This window comes from Amyelois transitella, chromosome Z (assembly GCF_032362555.1).
Source record: "Amyelois transitella isolate CPQ chromosome Z, ilAmyTran1.1, whole genome shotgun sequence".
NCBI lineage: Eukaryota > Metazoa > Arthropoda > Insecta > Lepidoptera > Pyralidae > Amyelois > Amyelois transitella.
Genome location: NC_083535.1, coordinates 9,987,159 through 10,000,000, shown reverse-complemented (window position 1 = coordinate 10,000,000; position 12,842 = coordinate 9,987,159). Strand labels below are relative to the sequence as shown.

At 37.6% G+C, this 12,842-nt stretch overlaps 1 protein-coding gene and 1 long non-coding RNA gene across 9 annotated transcripts in view; one reads left to right on the top strand and one right to left on the bottom strand.

Moving 5' to 3' along the window:
• Positions 1–12,842, bottom strand: part of LOC132903951 (uncharacterized) — a 107,280-nt gene that overhangs the window by 27,384 nt on the left and 67,054 nt on the right. The window lies entirely within an intron of this gene.
• Positions 1–12,842, top strand: part of LOC106133798 (titin) — a 114,326-nt gene that overhangs the window by 35,898 nt on the left and 65,586 nt on the right. For 7 of the 8 annotated variants that reach the window (XM_060953663.1, XM_060953662.1, XM_060953661.1 and 4 more), the window contains exons 22-23: positions 5,708–10,747; positions 11,473–12,381. In XM_060953663.1, the coding sequence (XP_060809646.1) occupies positions 5,708–10,747; positions 11,473–12,381 (5,949 nt within the window). The remainder of the gene's footprint in view (positions 1–5,707; positions 10,748–11,472; positions 12,382–12,842) is intronic. The other variant, XM_060953659.1, reaches the window with a different exon arrangement.

The following is a 12,842-nucleotide window of genomic DNA, read 5'->3' as shown; positions in this document are numbered from 1 at the left end:
GCAACTACAGAATCCTGCAATGCAAATAGCTCAATACGCACTTGACTGGATTTATATAGAATCGATCAAAATATTTCATTCTTACTTTCCCTCTTGGTCTCTTTCCATAATTTTTTCCTTATAATATTGTTTTAAAAATATCGGATTGAATGGCCTAACACTGTCTCTAAATTTCAATTCCGTCCAGCTAAACGTAGCTATTGATAGTCCCCTACTATCAATAGTCCACGATTCTAACCTGGAGAGACCTGGAGAGATTAGGTTGCAAAACTTAGATGATATTTCATATAATACCTTATTTTCATATAATACCTTTTAAACGATGGGGGAACAGCGTATTTTTAAAAATGTATGTTATTATAAACTTTAAATCATTGAACTTAATAAATTGAAAAGCTTAAGACATAGCATGCAAATAATAAAGTGTAGGTTTTTTAAGTAAAATACTTAATTCATAAATAACTATAATATAAATTTGTTTTTAAAAATCATCTTCAATGGTGCCATGCCACAACCGAGTCTGTGTGATCAGTCTTAATGGCGTTATGGTAAACTTAGTATATCCACTTAATTATAATTGCAACAGAAATGAGAGTAGGGCCGGAATGTAACAGTAATTGATAAGAGAATAGAGAAAGAATGGGAGAGGAAAAATAACGTAGCTGATGCACGCATTAAACTTCATCGGTAAATTTTTTTTACTTCGACTTGTGGTAATCGTAGTTATATATTTATAGTAATCCCTGAATTAATCACTTCAAAATAAAACGATAGAATTGCCTCGCTCGAGAATGTCAAGATGATCATTTTTTTTACTAATCTGATTCTTTAACTTTGGCGAGCGGCCATATAATGGGACTCATATTTGGTGGAAGTTCCTAACCGGGTACAAGGTTTCTCCCAATAAGTATATTAATCAGCCACGCTTTTGTGAATCCCAAAATCCCCTCTTGGGGTCCCCGACTATGAGTCTGATGGCACTCAACAGACTCAACACCTATGTACATTTAGATAACAAATCAGTCGAATAGGAAAAGGCAACGTATAACAAACAGTACAGCAGACTTTCAGGTTACTAACTAGACTTATGTTAATTAGCTAGGTATAGTCAATTAACCAAATATGTGAATGAAGCGACTGCATTCTCATTCGAGTTGGGACAAAGGTATATATTTTTCTATGTACCTATTCGTATGTAGTGAAATGTTTAAGGTGTTATCTATGGAGCCGCATTTACTGTTGATACGTAGTCAAGTTTTGAGACAAGAAGAAACTAATATACTTAGAAGATTTTGTCGAAAACCCTTGTTTTTTCTCTGTGCAAAGTTTTATTCATTCATTAAATTGGAACTTCTTAGGCTGCCTGCACATGAAAAGAAAAATCCTTTTATAAATTTTCCTTAATTATCACAAGCAAAAAGTATCACAGGAAGCAAAGTTAGGATTTATAGTGGATAGGGCAAGGTTTCAACACCGGATTCTAAATAAATCTGATCTGAGGGTTGGTTGTTACTAGTGCGTAGTGTTGCCATGATGCAGCATGATTTCCCGACTTCTAGTCATCTAAAGCTTGGAAAACTATAAGCAATACTACGTGGTAACATAAAGCACATGTCCAAATTTCAAGCCTATAGATTCTATGGTTTAGGCTGGGTGTTGAGGAGTCCAGTCACCCTTGTTTCACTAATAAAAGTTAATCTTACCTTGGTTGGTTACCAATGGTTTTAGATTTTAGACTCGTACATTAACATTCTACACATACCTAATCAAAAATCATGTGCGTGTCGGATTCTGACTCGTTCACAAAAAACGTATTGTCGACGACTTCATACACGCGTGGAAGTCTGGCATGACCAATCAAGGTCCGTCACATAAACGTTATTAAAATTTAAAAAAATAGTTCGTATAGATTTCGAAATAGAAAATATAATTATCGGAATTATCCCATGTCTTAACAGTGAAATACTCAATAAAATTTTGTCCAAACCAATATTTATTCTGATTTTTACTACAGTTTCAAAGTAAGACTTTTTACCACTTTAGAAGTGAATAATAATGTAGGTAGGTATAAGGAGCGTCGGTGGTCGAATCGGTAAGTTAACGTACTTGGTTAAAATGCGTGATTCGCATAGAGAGAGAACGCGGGGAACATGGTGAATGGAGCTTTGCATGCCTTTATGAGCAGTCAGAAACTATCCAAAAAGGCTCGACTGGCTGTGCATAGGGGCGTGTTGGTCCCGACATTAATGTATGGGAGTGAAAGTTGGGTATGGCAAAAGAAGCACGAAAGCAGAATAAATGCAGTGGAGATGAGAGCGTTAAGGAGTATGATGGGTGTGAAATTGAGTGACCGGATAAGGAACAGCGTGAGGGAATGTTGTAACGTGAAAGAAGATGTAGTTACAGAAATAGAAAAGGGTAGGTATGTTAAGATGGTTTGGTCATGTGGAGAGGATGAATGAAAGCAGGTTGACTAAGCAGATATACAAGGAGAGTGTGGAGGGAAAGGTCGGAGTGGGAATACCTAGACAAACGTATTTTGATCAAATTAAGGACGTCCTAGTAAAGGGTCAGGTCAAGAGTTATGAATATGGATGAAGCGAAGGAAGTATGCAGAGATCGTGGCAAGTGGAAAGAGGTAATCTCTGCCTACCCCTCCGGGAAAGAGGCGTGATTTTATGTATGTAGGTATGTATTCGCATAGAGGGCACAGGTCCAAATCCTAACTCGGCCATGTACCAATGACGATTTCTGAAGTTATATGATAGTTCCAGGTTCCTTCGGATACCTAGTTCAGGCACCAGTTCTCCACAACAGACTTATGTATATTAGTTATGGTATAGTTAAGACACCAATTGTATTGTTGTGGAGAAAAATAAAGTTCCTTTTTATTTTATTTATTTATTTATAGTTTGAATACTAACAGATGCTCTTACGGCGAGGGAGAATATCGTGAGGAAACCTGCAAATTCAGGCAATGGTGTGTTATCATAATTGATCCAGTATGGGTTAGGTTCTCCTGTAAATGTTGCGGAGGTCAGATGAGAGTCGCTTCCTGACTCACCCAATCCAGGATCTCTGGTCAAACGCATACCCTGCACATTGAAAATATGCGAAAAATAATTCGGGAGGTTTCATTAGATCGAAATCGACTTCAACGATGTTATTAAAGAGAAATTGTCTCCCTTTATATTCAACCATCAAACACGTTAATCCGCCATTGCAAGTGATTGGTCTCTTTTATAACTATGAACCTACTTACTATTTTCTTGTTACTGTGTAAATTTCTATTTTAAACAAACGTTATAAGCACAACATTAGATACTTTGCATCACGGTAATAAATACTGTTTTTCAATGCACTGCGGGATTTGCGATAAACGACAATTTGTGCGAGCAAGCCTGCGGGTAAATGTTATTTACCTATAAAACCGTTTACATCATGTTGTTTAGATAATGTTGAGAGCACTTTTACAGGATTTTTATATGTGCGAGCGCACACTGAGTGGTTTAAGATTGAGAAAGGTTTATCCTGACACAAGCACTCGAATCCTCATATAAGGATTTTAGTGCTCGTATTAAGAGACTGCTCACCCCATGCATAGAAAGTGCTGACCACAATTTATTCCTCTCAACTCTGTCATACAAAATAAAAATTAAACAATCTTAAATTTATAAAAAGGATGAGGATCTACTTGTTATTACAAGACAAACTATCGTGGCACTTTGTGTTACAAAGGCAACCATTTTTCTTGCAGACACATTCTTTTTGACTTTGGTCGGAACAGTTTTAACTGGCTCTCTTCGGAAAAATTAGTTAATTCTAGTTTTAACAAAGGCATTTAGTAAAAACTAGTTCTAACTAGGGAAAACGCGTTCTATCTAAAAACTAGTTTTAACTGTAACATATATATATATATATGTATATATTTTATTAAATTTAAAAAAAAATCTCTATCAATCTCACTCAAAATACCTACATACAGACAAAATATTTTTACCATTTTATTTTTTTAGATTTTTTAAACAGAATACTCAAACAACACAAAAAAAAATTTAAAATAAATATCTTGTTTTTGTTGGGGCTCAAACTTAGACCGCCAACTTCACAGTCTCACGCGCCAACCACTGGACCATCGACGCCGCTGCGGTGGTGTCGAAATTAAAGTAGACTACATACATAAATATGGTCACGACTATATCCATTGCGGGGTAGACAGAGCTAACAGACTTGCAAAGACTGAATGCCCATGTTCAGCTATTTGGCTTAATGATAGAATTGAGATTCAAATAGTGATAGGTTGCTAGCCCATCGCCTAAAAAAGAATCCCAAGTTTGTAAGCTTATCCCTTAGTCGCCTTTACGACATCAATGGGAAAGAGATGGAGCGGTCCTATTATTTTTTATATTGGTGCCGGGAACCACACGGTACTAAAGTAGACCAACAAACCATAAATCTTTTTACGTGAGAATTACGCATGCTATGTGCGGCAAAACCAGGATACGTATTATCAAACTGATTTTCACTTATATTTATATGTTATAGGTATTATGCTGTCGTATAATGATAAATGACTTTGAATTTTAAATTTCGTGACTTATTTGCAGGCAAATTCATGCCTTGAGTTCATTTTAAATTTTTTTCTGAGTAAAAACAAAGCAATTGGTGAAAGTTTTAAGTAAATCAATTCAGTACTTTCGGAGATAAACGTGATCATACATACAGACAGAGAGACAGACTGACAGACAAAAAGGTAGAACTAAATTTCCTATGTGTCTATCCATTTCGGTCTAAAATACTAAATGTACAATATTTTTACCTTTTTTATTATATGTATAGATTAAGAGTCTAGAGAAGGACATGGGGTACTTTTCATCCCGGTAAAAACTATGGTTCAAGTGGAATTTGTGAAAAACGTTTATTTTTTATAGGTGGCTAAATTCGCGCGGGCGAATCTGCGTAATTAAAGTTAGTAGGCAATAAATGATTTTGAAAACTAACATTTGATGGAACACCATGATGGTCAAGCGAAACTTTAAAAACAATAGAAATGACACCTTAACAAAACTCGTTTAGCCACGCGAACGATTTTGGAGGCATCAGTTAGTATATTTTACTGTTATTGTATTCGCACTTCACCTAGAGGGCAATTCTCAATTCATGTTATTTATTACTTACCGATTTTTTTTATATATTAAGTCTTTTATCGAATGATTTAATCACAAAATTATCCATATTCTCGGAATTATGTGAGATAAAATTTGTTATTATTATACATATACATATCTTACATATTGAACTCTATTTCCAATTTATATGCAAATTGACGTTAAAATACTCATAACCTTTATATAAATGACATACAATATCTGGCTTTAGTTTTTTAAAAGAAAATCAAAGAATGGCACGTTTGAAAACTCATTTCAACTTTTGTTGTGCGAAGTAATTATACTGTCGGTCTACTAGAAACTGGGTACTAAATTATTATTACATTCAAATTCTTTTTTTTTAGCTCAATAAATATGAAATTTTTAAGCAATTATTTCGTCGTTTTGAATTAACACGTAGAAACGTGTGAATATAAAAAATAAATATTTACGAAACAAACGTGATGACGGTACGGAACCCTTTGTGCGCGAGTACGACTCGCACTTGGTCGGTATTTTATAAAATTTTGTTATTAAATAAATGCTTTCATTTATTTCAGAATCACGGCGTACAGTTTCTCAAAAAAAGTTTCAAGAAAAAATTGACTCTGAAGCACTGACATCTGAAGAGGGCAGCATAATTTTAAATAGACAATTATACCAATCTACAGAAGAGGCAAACATTTTGAGATTGAAAAATGTTGAAAATGTTCAAACAAGAACTACGTCAGTTCCTTGGCGTACACAAAGTGAAAGCAAAAAAGGAGAGTCAATGAAGGAAGAAAAATTAGAAGTTAACTATTGGAGAAAGCCTCGACAAGACGATAAAAATATTCAGAAAATGTTAACTACCGAAGATACAACAATCTTAAAAGTAGACGAACAAAATGTTTTAAAATCTGAGGAAAAACAGAAAATAATAATAGAAGAAAACCTTACGACCAAAGCATGGAGAAAACCAAGAGAACAATTAAAGCCCGAAACGGAAATAAGAGAGGAAGATAAACATGATATTCGGTCTTCCCAACAATTGAGAAAACGAAGCAGTGAAGAAAAGCAAATACGACGTTCAATAGACGAACAGAAAGTAGCAACGCCATGGACTGAAGAATGTATAAAGTTACGGCCGACGAAGGTAGAGAAGATACCTGTCACGAAAGAAAAATTAGAAGATGTGAGTCTAAGGCCAGTAAGAAAGGACTCTGTTCCCAAATCAGAAACAATAATCATAGAAGAGTCAGTAACACGAGAAGAAGATACAGTCATTCTTAAATTGTCTGAAGATATAGACATTGACAAAACGGAATCTAAGGATGATCTCCACCTTATACCGACTTCCAAGCTAAAGGCGCCCGAAGATAAGAAACTAGAAGAGGTGCAACTGAAACCAACTAAGAAACAAAAGCAAATAGAAGAGGCACAGCCAGAGGAAGTTACATGGCGCACAGGTAAAAGGCGGCCCAAGGAAGAAGAACCTAAAGAAAAAGTTGTTCTTAAGCCCATTCCTAAGCCAAAGGTATCAGAAGAGGAAACACCAGAAGAGGTGCAACTGAAACCAACTAAGAAACAAAAGCCAATAGAAGAGGCACAGCCCGAGGAAGTTACATGGCGCACAGGAAAGAGGCGGCCCAAGGAAGAAGAACCTAAAGAAGAAGTTGTTCTTAAGCCCATTCCTAAGCCAAATGTACTGGAAGAAGAGAAACCAGAAGAGGTGCAACTGAAACCTATAAAGAAACAAAAGCCAATAGAAGAGGCACAACCCGAAGAAGTCACATGGCGCACAGGAAAGAGGCGGCCCAAGGAAGAAGAACCTAAAGAAGTTGTTCTTAAGCCCATTCCTAAGCCAAAGGTACTAGAAGAGGAAAAACCGGAAGAGGTGGAACTGAAACCGACTAAGAAACAAAAGCTAATAGAAGAGGCACAGCCCGAAGAAGTCACATGGCGCACAGGGAAGAGGCGACCCAAGGAAGAAGAACCTAAAGAAGAAGTTGTTCTTAAGCCCATTCCTAAGCCTGAGGTACCAGAAGAGGAAAAACCGGAAGAGGTGGAACTAAAACCAACCATGAAACAAAAGCCAATAGAAGAAGCACAGCCAGAGAAAGTTACATGGCGCACAGGAAAGAGGCGGCCCAAGGAAGAAGAACTTAAAGAAGAAGTTGTTCTTAAGCCCATTCCTAAGCCAAAGGTACCAGAAGAGGAAAAACCAGAAGAGGTGGAACTGAAACCAACAAAGAAACAAAAGCCAATAGAAGAGGCACACCCAGAGGAAGTTACATGGCGCACAGGAAAGAGGCGGCCCAAGGAAGAAGAACCTAAAGAAGAAGTTATTCTTAAGCCCATTCCTAAGCCAAAGGTACCAGAAGAAGAGAAACCAGAAGAGGTGCAACTGAAACCAACAAAGAAACAAAAGCCAATCGAAGAGGCACAGCCCGAACAAGTCACATGGCGCACAGGAAAGAGGCGGCCCAAGGAAGAAGAACCTAAAGAAGAAGTTGTTCTTAAGCCTATTCCTAAGCCAAAGGTACCAGAAGAGGAAAAACCGGAAGAGGTGGAACTGAAACCAACTAAGAAACAAAAGCCAATAGAAGTGGCACAGCCAGAGGAAGTTACATGGCGCACAGGGAAGAGGCGGCCCAAGGAAGAAGAACCTAAAGAAGAAGTTGTTCTTAAGCCTATTCCTAAGCCAAAGGTACCAGAAGAGGAAAAACCGGAAGAGGTGGAACTGAAACCAACTAAGAAACAAAAGCCAATAGAAGTGGCACAGCCAGAGGAAGTTACATGGCGCACAGGGAAGAGGCGGCCCAAGGAAGAAGAACCTAAAGAAGAAGTTGTTCTTAAGCCCATTCCTAAGCCAAAGATACCAGAAGAGGAAAAACCGGGAGAGATGCAACTGAAACCAACTAAGAAACAAAAGCCGATAGAAGATGCACAGCCGGAAGAAGTCAAATGGCCCACAGGGAAGAGGCGACCCAAGGAAGAAGAATCCAAGGAAGAAGTGATACTCAAACCAATTCCTAAGCCAAAGGTTCCAGAAGAAGAGAAACCAGAAGAGGTGCCACTGAAACCCACTAAGAAACAAAAACCAATAGAAGAGGCACAGCCAGAAGATGTCACATGGCGCACAGGGAAGAGGCGGCCCAAGGAAGAAGAATCCAAGGAAGAAGTGGTGCTCAAACCAATTCCTAAGCCAAAGGTTCCAGACGAAGAGAAACCAGAAGAGGTGGCACTGAAACCAACTAAGAAACAAAAGCCAATAGAAGAGGCACAGCCCGAGGAAGTCAAATGGCGCACAGGGAAGAGGCGGCCCAAGGAAGAGGAACCTAAAGATGAAGTTGTTCTTAAGCCCATTCCTAAGCCAAAGGTACCAGAAGAGGAAAAACCAGAAGATATACAACTAAAACCAACAAAGAAACAAAAACCAATAGAAGAGGCACAGCCAGAGGAAGTTACATGGCGAACAGGGAAAAGGCGGACCAAGGAAGAAGAACCTAAAGAAGAAGTTGTTCTTAAGCCCATTCCTAAGCAAATGGTGCCAGAAGAGGAGAAGCCTGAAAAGGTGCAGCTAAAACCAACCAAGAAACAAAAGCCAATAGAAGAGGCACAGCCCGAGGAAGTCACATGGCCCACAGGGAAGAGGCGGCCTAAGGAAGAAGAACCTAAAGAAGAAGTTGTTCTTAAGCCCATTCCTAAGCCTAAGGTACCAGAAGAGGAGAAACCAACAGACGTGCCTCTGAAAACAACTAAGAAACAAAAGCCAATAGAAGAGGCACAGCCAGCAGAAGTCACATGGCCCACAGGGAAGAGGCGGCCTAAGGAAGAGGAACCTAAAGAAGAAGTTGTTCTGAAACCCATTCCTAAGCCTAAAGTACCAGAAGAGGAGAAACCTGAAGAGGTGCAACTGAAACCAACTAAGAAACAAAAGCCAATAGAAGAAGCACAGCCTGAAGAGGTCACATGGCCCACAGGGAAGAGGCGGCCCAAAGAAGAAGAACCTAAAGAAGAAGTTGTTCTTAAGCCAATTCCTAAGCCAAAGGTACCTGAAGAGAACAAACCAGAAGAGGTGCAACTGAAACCAACTAAGAAACAAAAGCCAATAGAAGAAGCACAGCCCGAGGAAGTCAAATGGCCCACAGGGAAGAGGCGGCCCAAGGAAGAAGAACCTAAAGAAGAAGTTGTTCTTAAGCCCATTCCTAAGCCAAATGTCTCAGAAGAGGAGAAACCTGAAGAGGTGCAACTGAAACCAACTAAGAAACAAAAGCCAATAGAAGAAGCACAGCCTGAAGAAGTCACATGGCCCACAGGGAAGAGGCGGCCCAAGGAAGAAGAACCTAAAGAAGAAGTTGTTCTTAAGCCCATTCCTAAGCCAAAGGTACCTGAAGAGGACAAACCAGAAGAGGTGCAACTGAAAACAACTAAGAAACAAAAGCCAATAGAAGAAGCACAGCCTGAAGAAGTCACATGGCCCACAGGGAAGAGGCGGCCCAAGGAAGAAGAACCTAAAGAAGAAGTTGTTCTTAAGCCTATTCCTAAGCCAAAGGTTCCAGAAGAAGAGAAACCAGAAGAGGTGCCACTGAAACCAACTAAGAAACAAAAGCCAATAGAAGAAGCACAGCCTGAAGAAGTCACATGGCCCACAGGGAAGAGGCGGCCCAAGGAAGAAGAACCTAAAGAAGAAGTTGTTCTTAAGCCCATTCCTAAGCCAAAGGTTCCAGAAGAAGACAAACCAGAAGAGGTGCAACTGAAACCAACTAAGAAACAAAAGCCAATAGAAGAGGCACAGCCCGAGGAAGTCAAATGGCCCACAGGGAAGAGGCGGCCCAAGGAAGAAGAACCTAAAGAAGAAGTTGTTCTTAAGCCCATTCCTAAGCCAAAGATACCTGAAGAGGACAAACCAGAAGAGGTGCAACTGAAACCAACTAAGAAACAAAAGCCAATAGAAGAGGCACAGCCCGAGGAAGTCAAATGGCCCACAGGGAAGAGGCGGCCCAAGGAAGAAGAACCTAAAGAAGAAGTTGTTCTTAAGCCCATTCCTAAGCCAAAGGTACCCGAAGAGGACAAACCAGAAGAGGTGCAACTGAAACCAACTAAGAAACAAAAGCCAATAGAAGAGGCACAGCCCGAGGAAGTCAAATGGCCCACAGGGAAGAGGCGGCCCAAGGAAGAAGAACCTAAAGAAGAAGTTGTTCTTAAGCCCATTCCTAAGCCAAAGGTACCAGAAGAGGAGAAACTAGAAGATATACAACTAAAACCAACAAAGAAACAAAAGCCAAAAGAAGAACCCAAAGAAGAAGTGGTACTCAAACCCATACCTAAGCCAAAGGTACCAGAAGAAGAGAAACCAGAAGGGGTGCAATTGAAACCTGTAGAAAAACAACCTATACAAGATGATGATAGGGTTGAAGAGAAACGTGAAGCGATTATATCAAAAAAAGAAACTAAGAAGAAAAAAATTCAAAATGAAAAATCTTTAGAAGAAATTATTATAAAAGAAACTGAGGTTGAAAAGCAAATTCAGGACCAAAAGCCCGATGATGTAGAAGAAATCGTTACTGTAAACGAGCAAAAGAAAATAGTCCTCAAGAAAAAATCTAAAAAGAAAGGTAATTACTGGCACTGTGCAATGTCTTTAGGTATATTTTCAAAGGGAAACAAACGAAATATTATAATTTTACATTTACGAACAGATGCATGGCTAACATATAGTACTCACTGAAAATTCATCATGAATTATTTACGCAACAATTATTTTCTCAAACTGACTTACTATATACTTAATGTATACAGAATATTATTTAACACTATGGTAATTGAGTTTAGTTACTCTAGAAAAAAGTTCTTACATATTAAAAGATTTAAAGGTGTCAGCAATTTTTTCTAACAATTAACATTCTGATATAAATATTTAATTTTCTAAAAGTTACAGGCTACGCTTTTTTAACACCATCCAATTTTTCAAAGTAAATTTAGTTCTAAAACAAAATTAATAAATGTGGCTCGCCTATTTTCTAGCCATCAGTGGATTATACTTTACTTTGTAAGCGTAATCGAAATTAATACTACGAAATACTCAATAATTTAATTTAAATCATTAAGTTCATTAGATGACAATAATACTTTTTTTCACGTAAGACTAAATTTTCGCGGATGTCCGTCCATCTGTAAATCAAAATTATTCTAAAAATTTTGGATGGTGTTTTAATAATATTTTTAATGAATTATATCTATTATTCTAACACCTCTTTAACATATTTTGTATTGTCTCTAAAATGTATTTCTACTAAGATGGAAATCTACATATAATATGAAATAATAACATATTTTACAGAAGTCGGACCAATCATTTTAGAATCCGTTAAAGCAATGAATGTATTAGAATCATCTGATTTTGAAATTGTGGTTTCATTTGATCAAAAAGAAAACGATAAGGTGATGTGGTATTGTAATAATCATCCCATGGAGCAAAGCGATGACTGCGAAATCATAACAAAGAATGGCGAATCACATGTTAAAATTTGTAATGTCAATAAGAAGAAAGTAGGAAAATATGAAGTGGTCATAGAGAGAAATAATTTGATTGCTAAGTCAGCAAGTACTGTTAAGTTAGTGAAATCTTCGGAGGAATGTCATATCTTACCACCAGTGTTTATAAGACCTCTTAAACCAACATATGTATATGTAGGTGAGATAGTGTTACTGGAAACCGAAGTTACTTCTAGTCCATGCGCTTCATTCCAATGGTTCATAGATACTAAAGAAGTTTTATCGTATGCAAAAGAAAAAAAGTTAAAAAATTTATATGTGACAAACAGGTCTAACGTGTCATGTTTATGCATCGAAAATATCAATCAAGAACTAGCAGGAGTTATAACCTGCAGAGCTGAAAATTTCGCAGGATCAGTTTCAAGTTCTGCATCAATAATACTATTAGATAAAGTACAAGATTGTCCTGGCGAGCCACCAAAATTAACTAAGGAACTAGTTTCAACAACTGTTATGGATGGTGAGGCTATAGTTCTTTCATGTGAAGTCAAAGGTAAACCTTGGCCAAAAATTGAGTGGTCTCATGACGGAAAGCATATTGATCAAGCAAGAGACATAATTTTCGCTCGTCAGGAATCCGGTTTATGCGAATTGTGTATAAAAGAAGCTTTCCCTGAAATGTCAGGAACGTATATTTGTACAGCAACAAATGAATTCGGAACCTGTGAAAGCAAATGTATTTTGAATGTTGAAGGTAGAAAATGTGTAGATTCTGCTTTCATGGTTGCATGTGGTGCATGAACCGAATTATGGAAACATCTTCAGCCATTAGCGAAGTTTTACACATTTCTTCTTTATAATAAATATTTCTAATTCATATTTCATACGGACTTACACTTATTAACACTTGCCATGCATCTGTAGTAGACGATTTAAAGTTTGCAAATTTATTGAAATTGTGAAGCACTTGGCTTCGAAATCATATACGAAAACAGAAATAGATGTATAATAATCCTAGTTTAAAAACGTATTGCTAGTTTATTGCTTTAATACACCACTTTGTTTTTTAAGCACTGGTTTCTATTGACAATTACCAGAAAGTATAAAAAATGATTGCAGTTGTATAAGAATGATCTTCGAAATTGATTTAATGTTGCGAAAAAGTAATCAGAATGCTTGTAACAGTGCTTAATATTGTTAACAGCTTAGGTACTT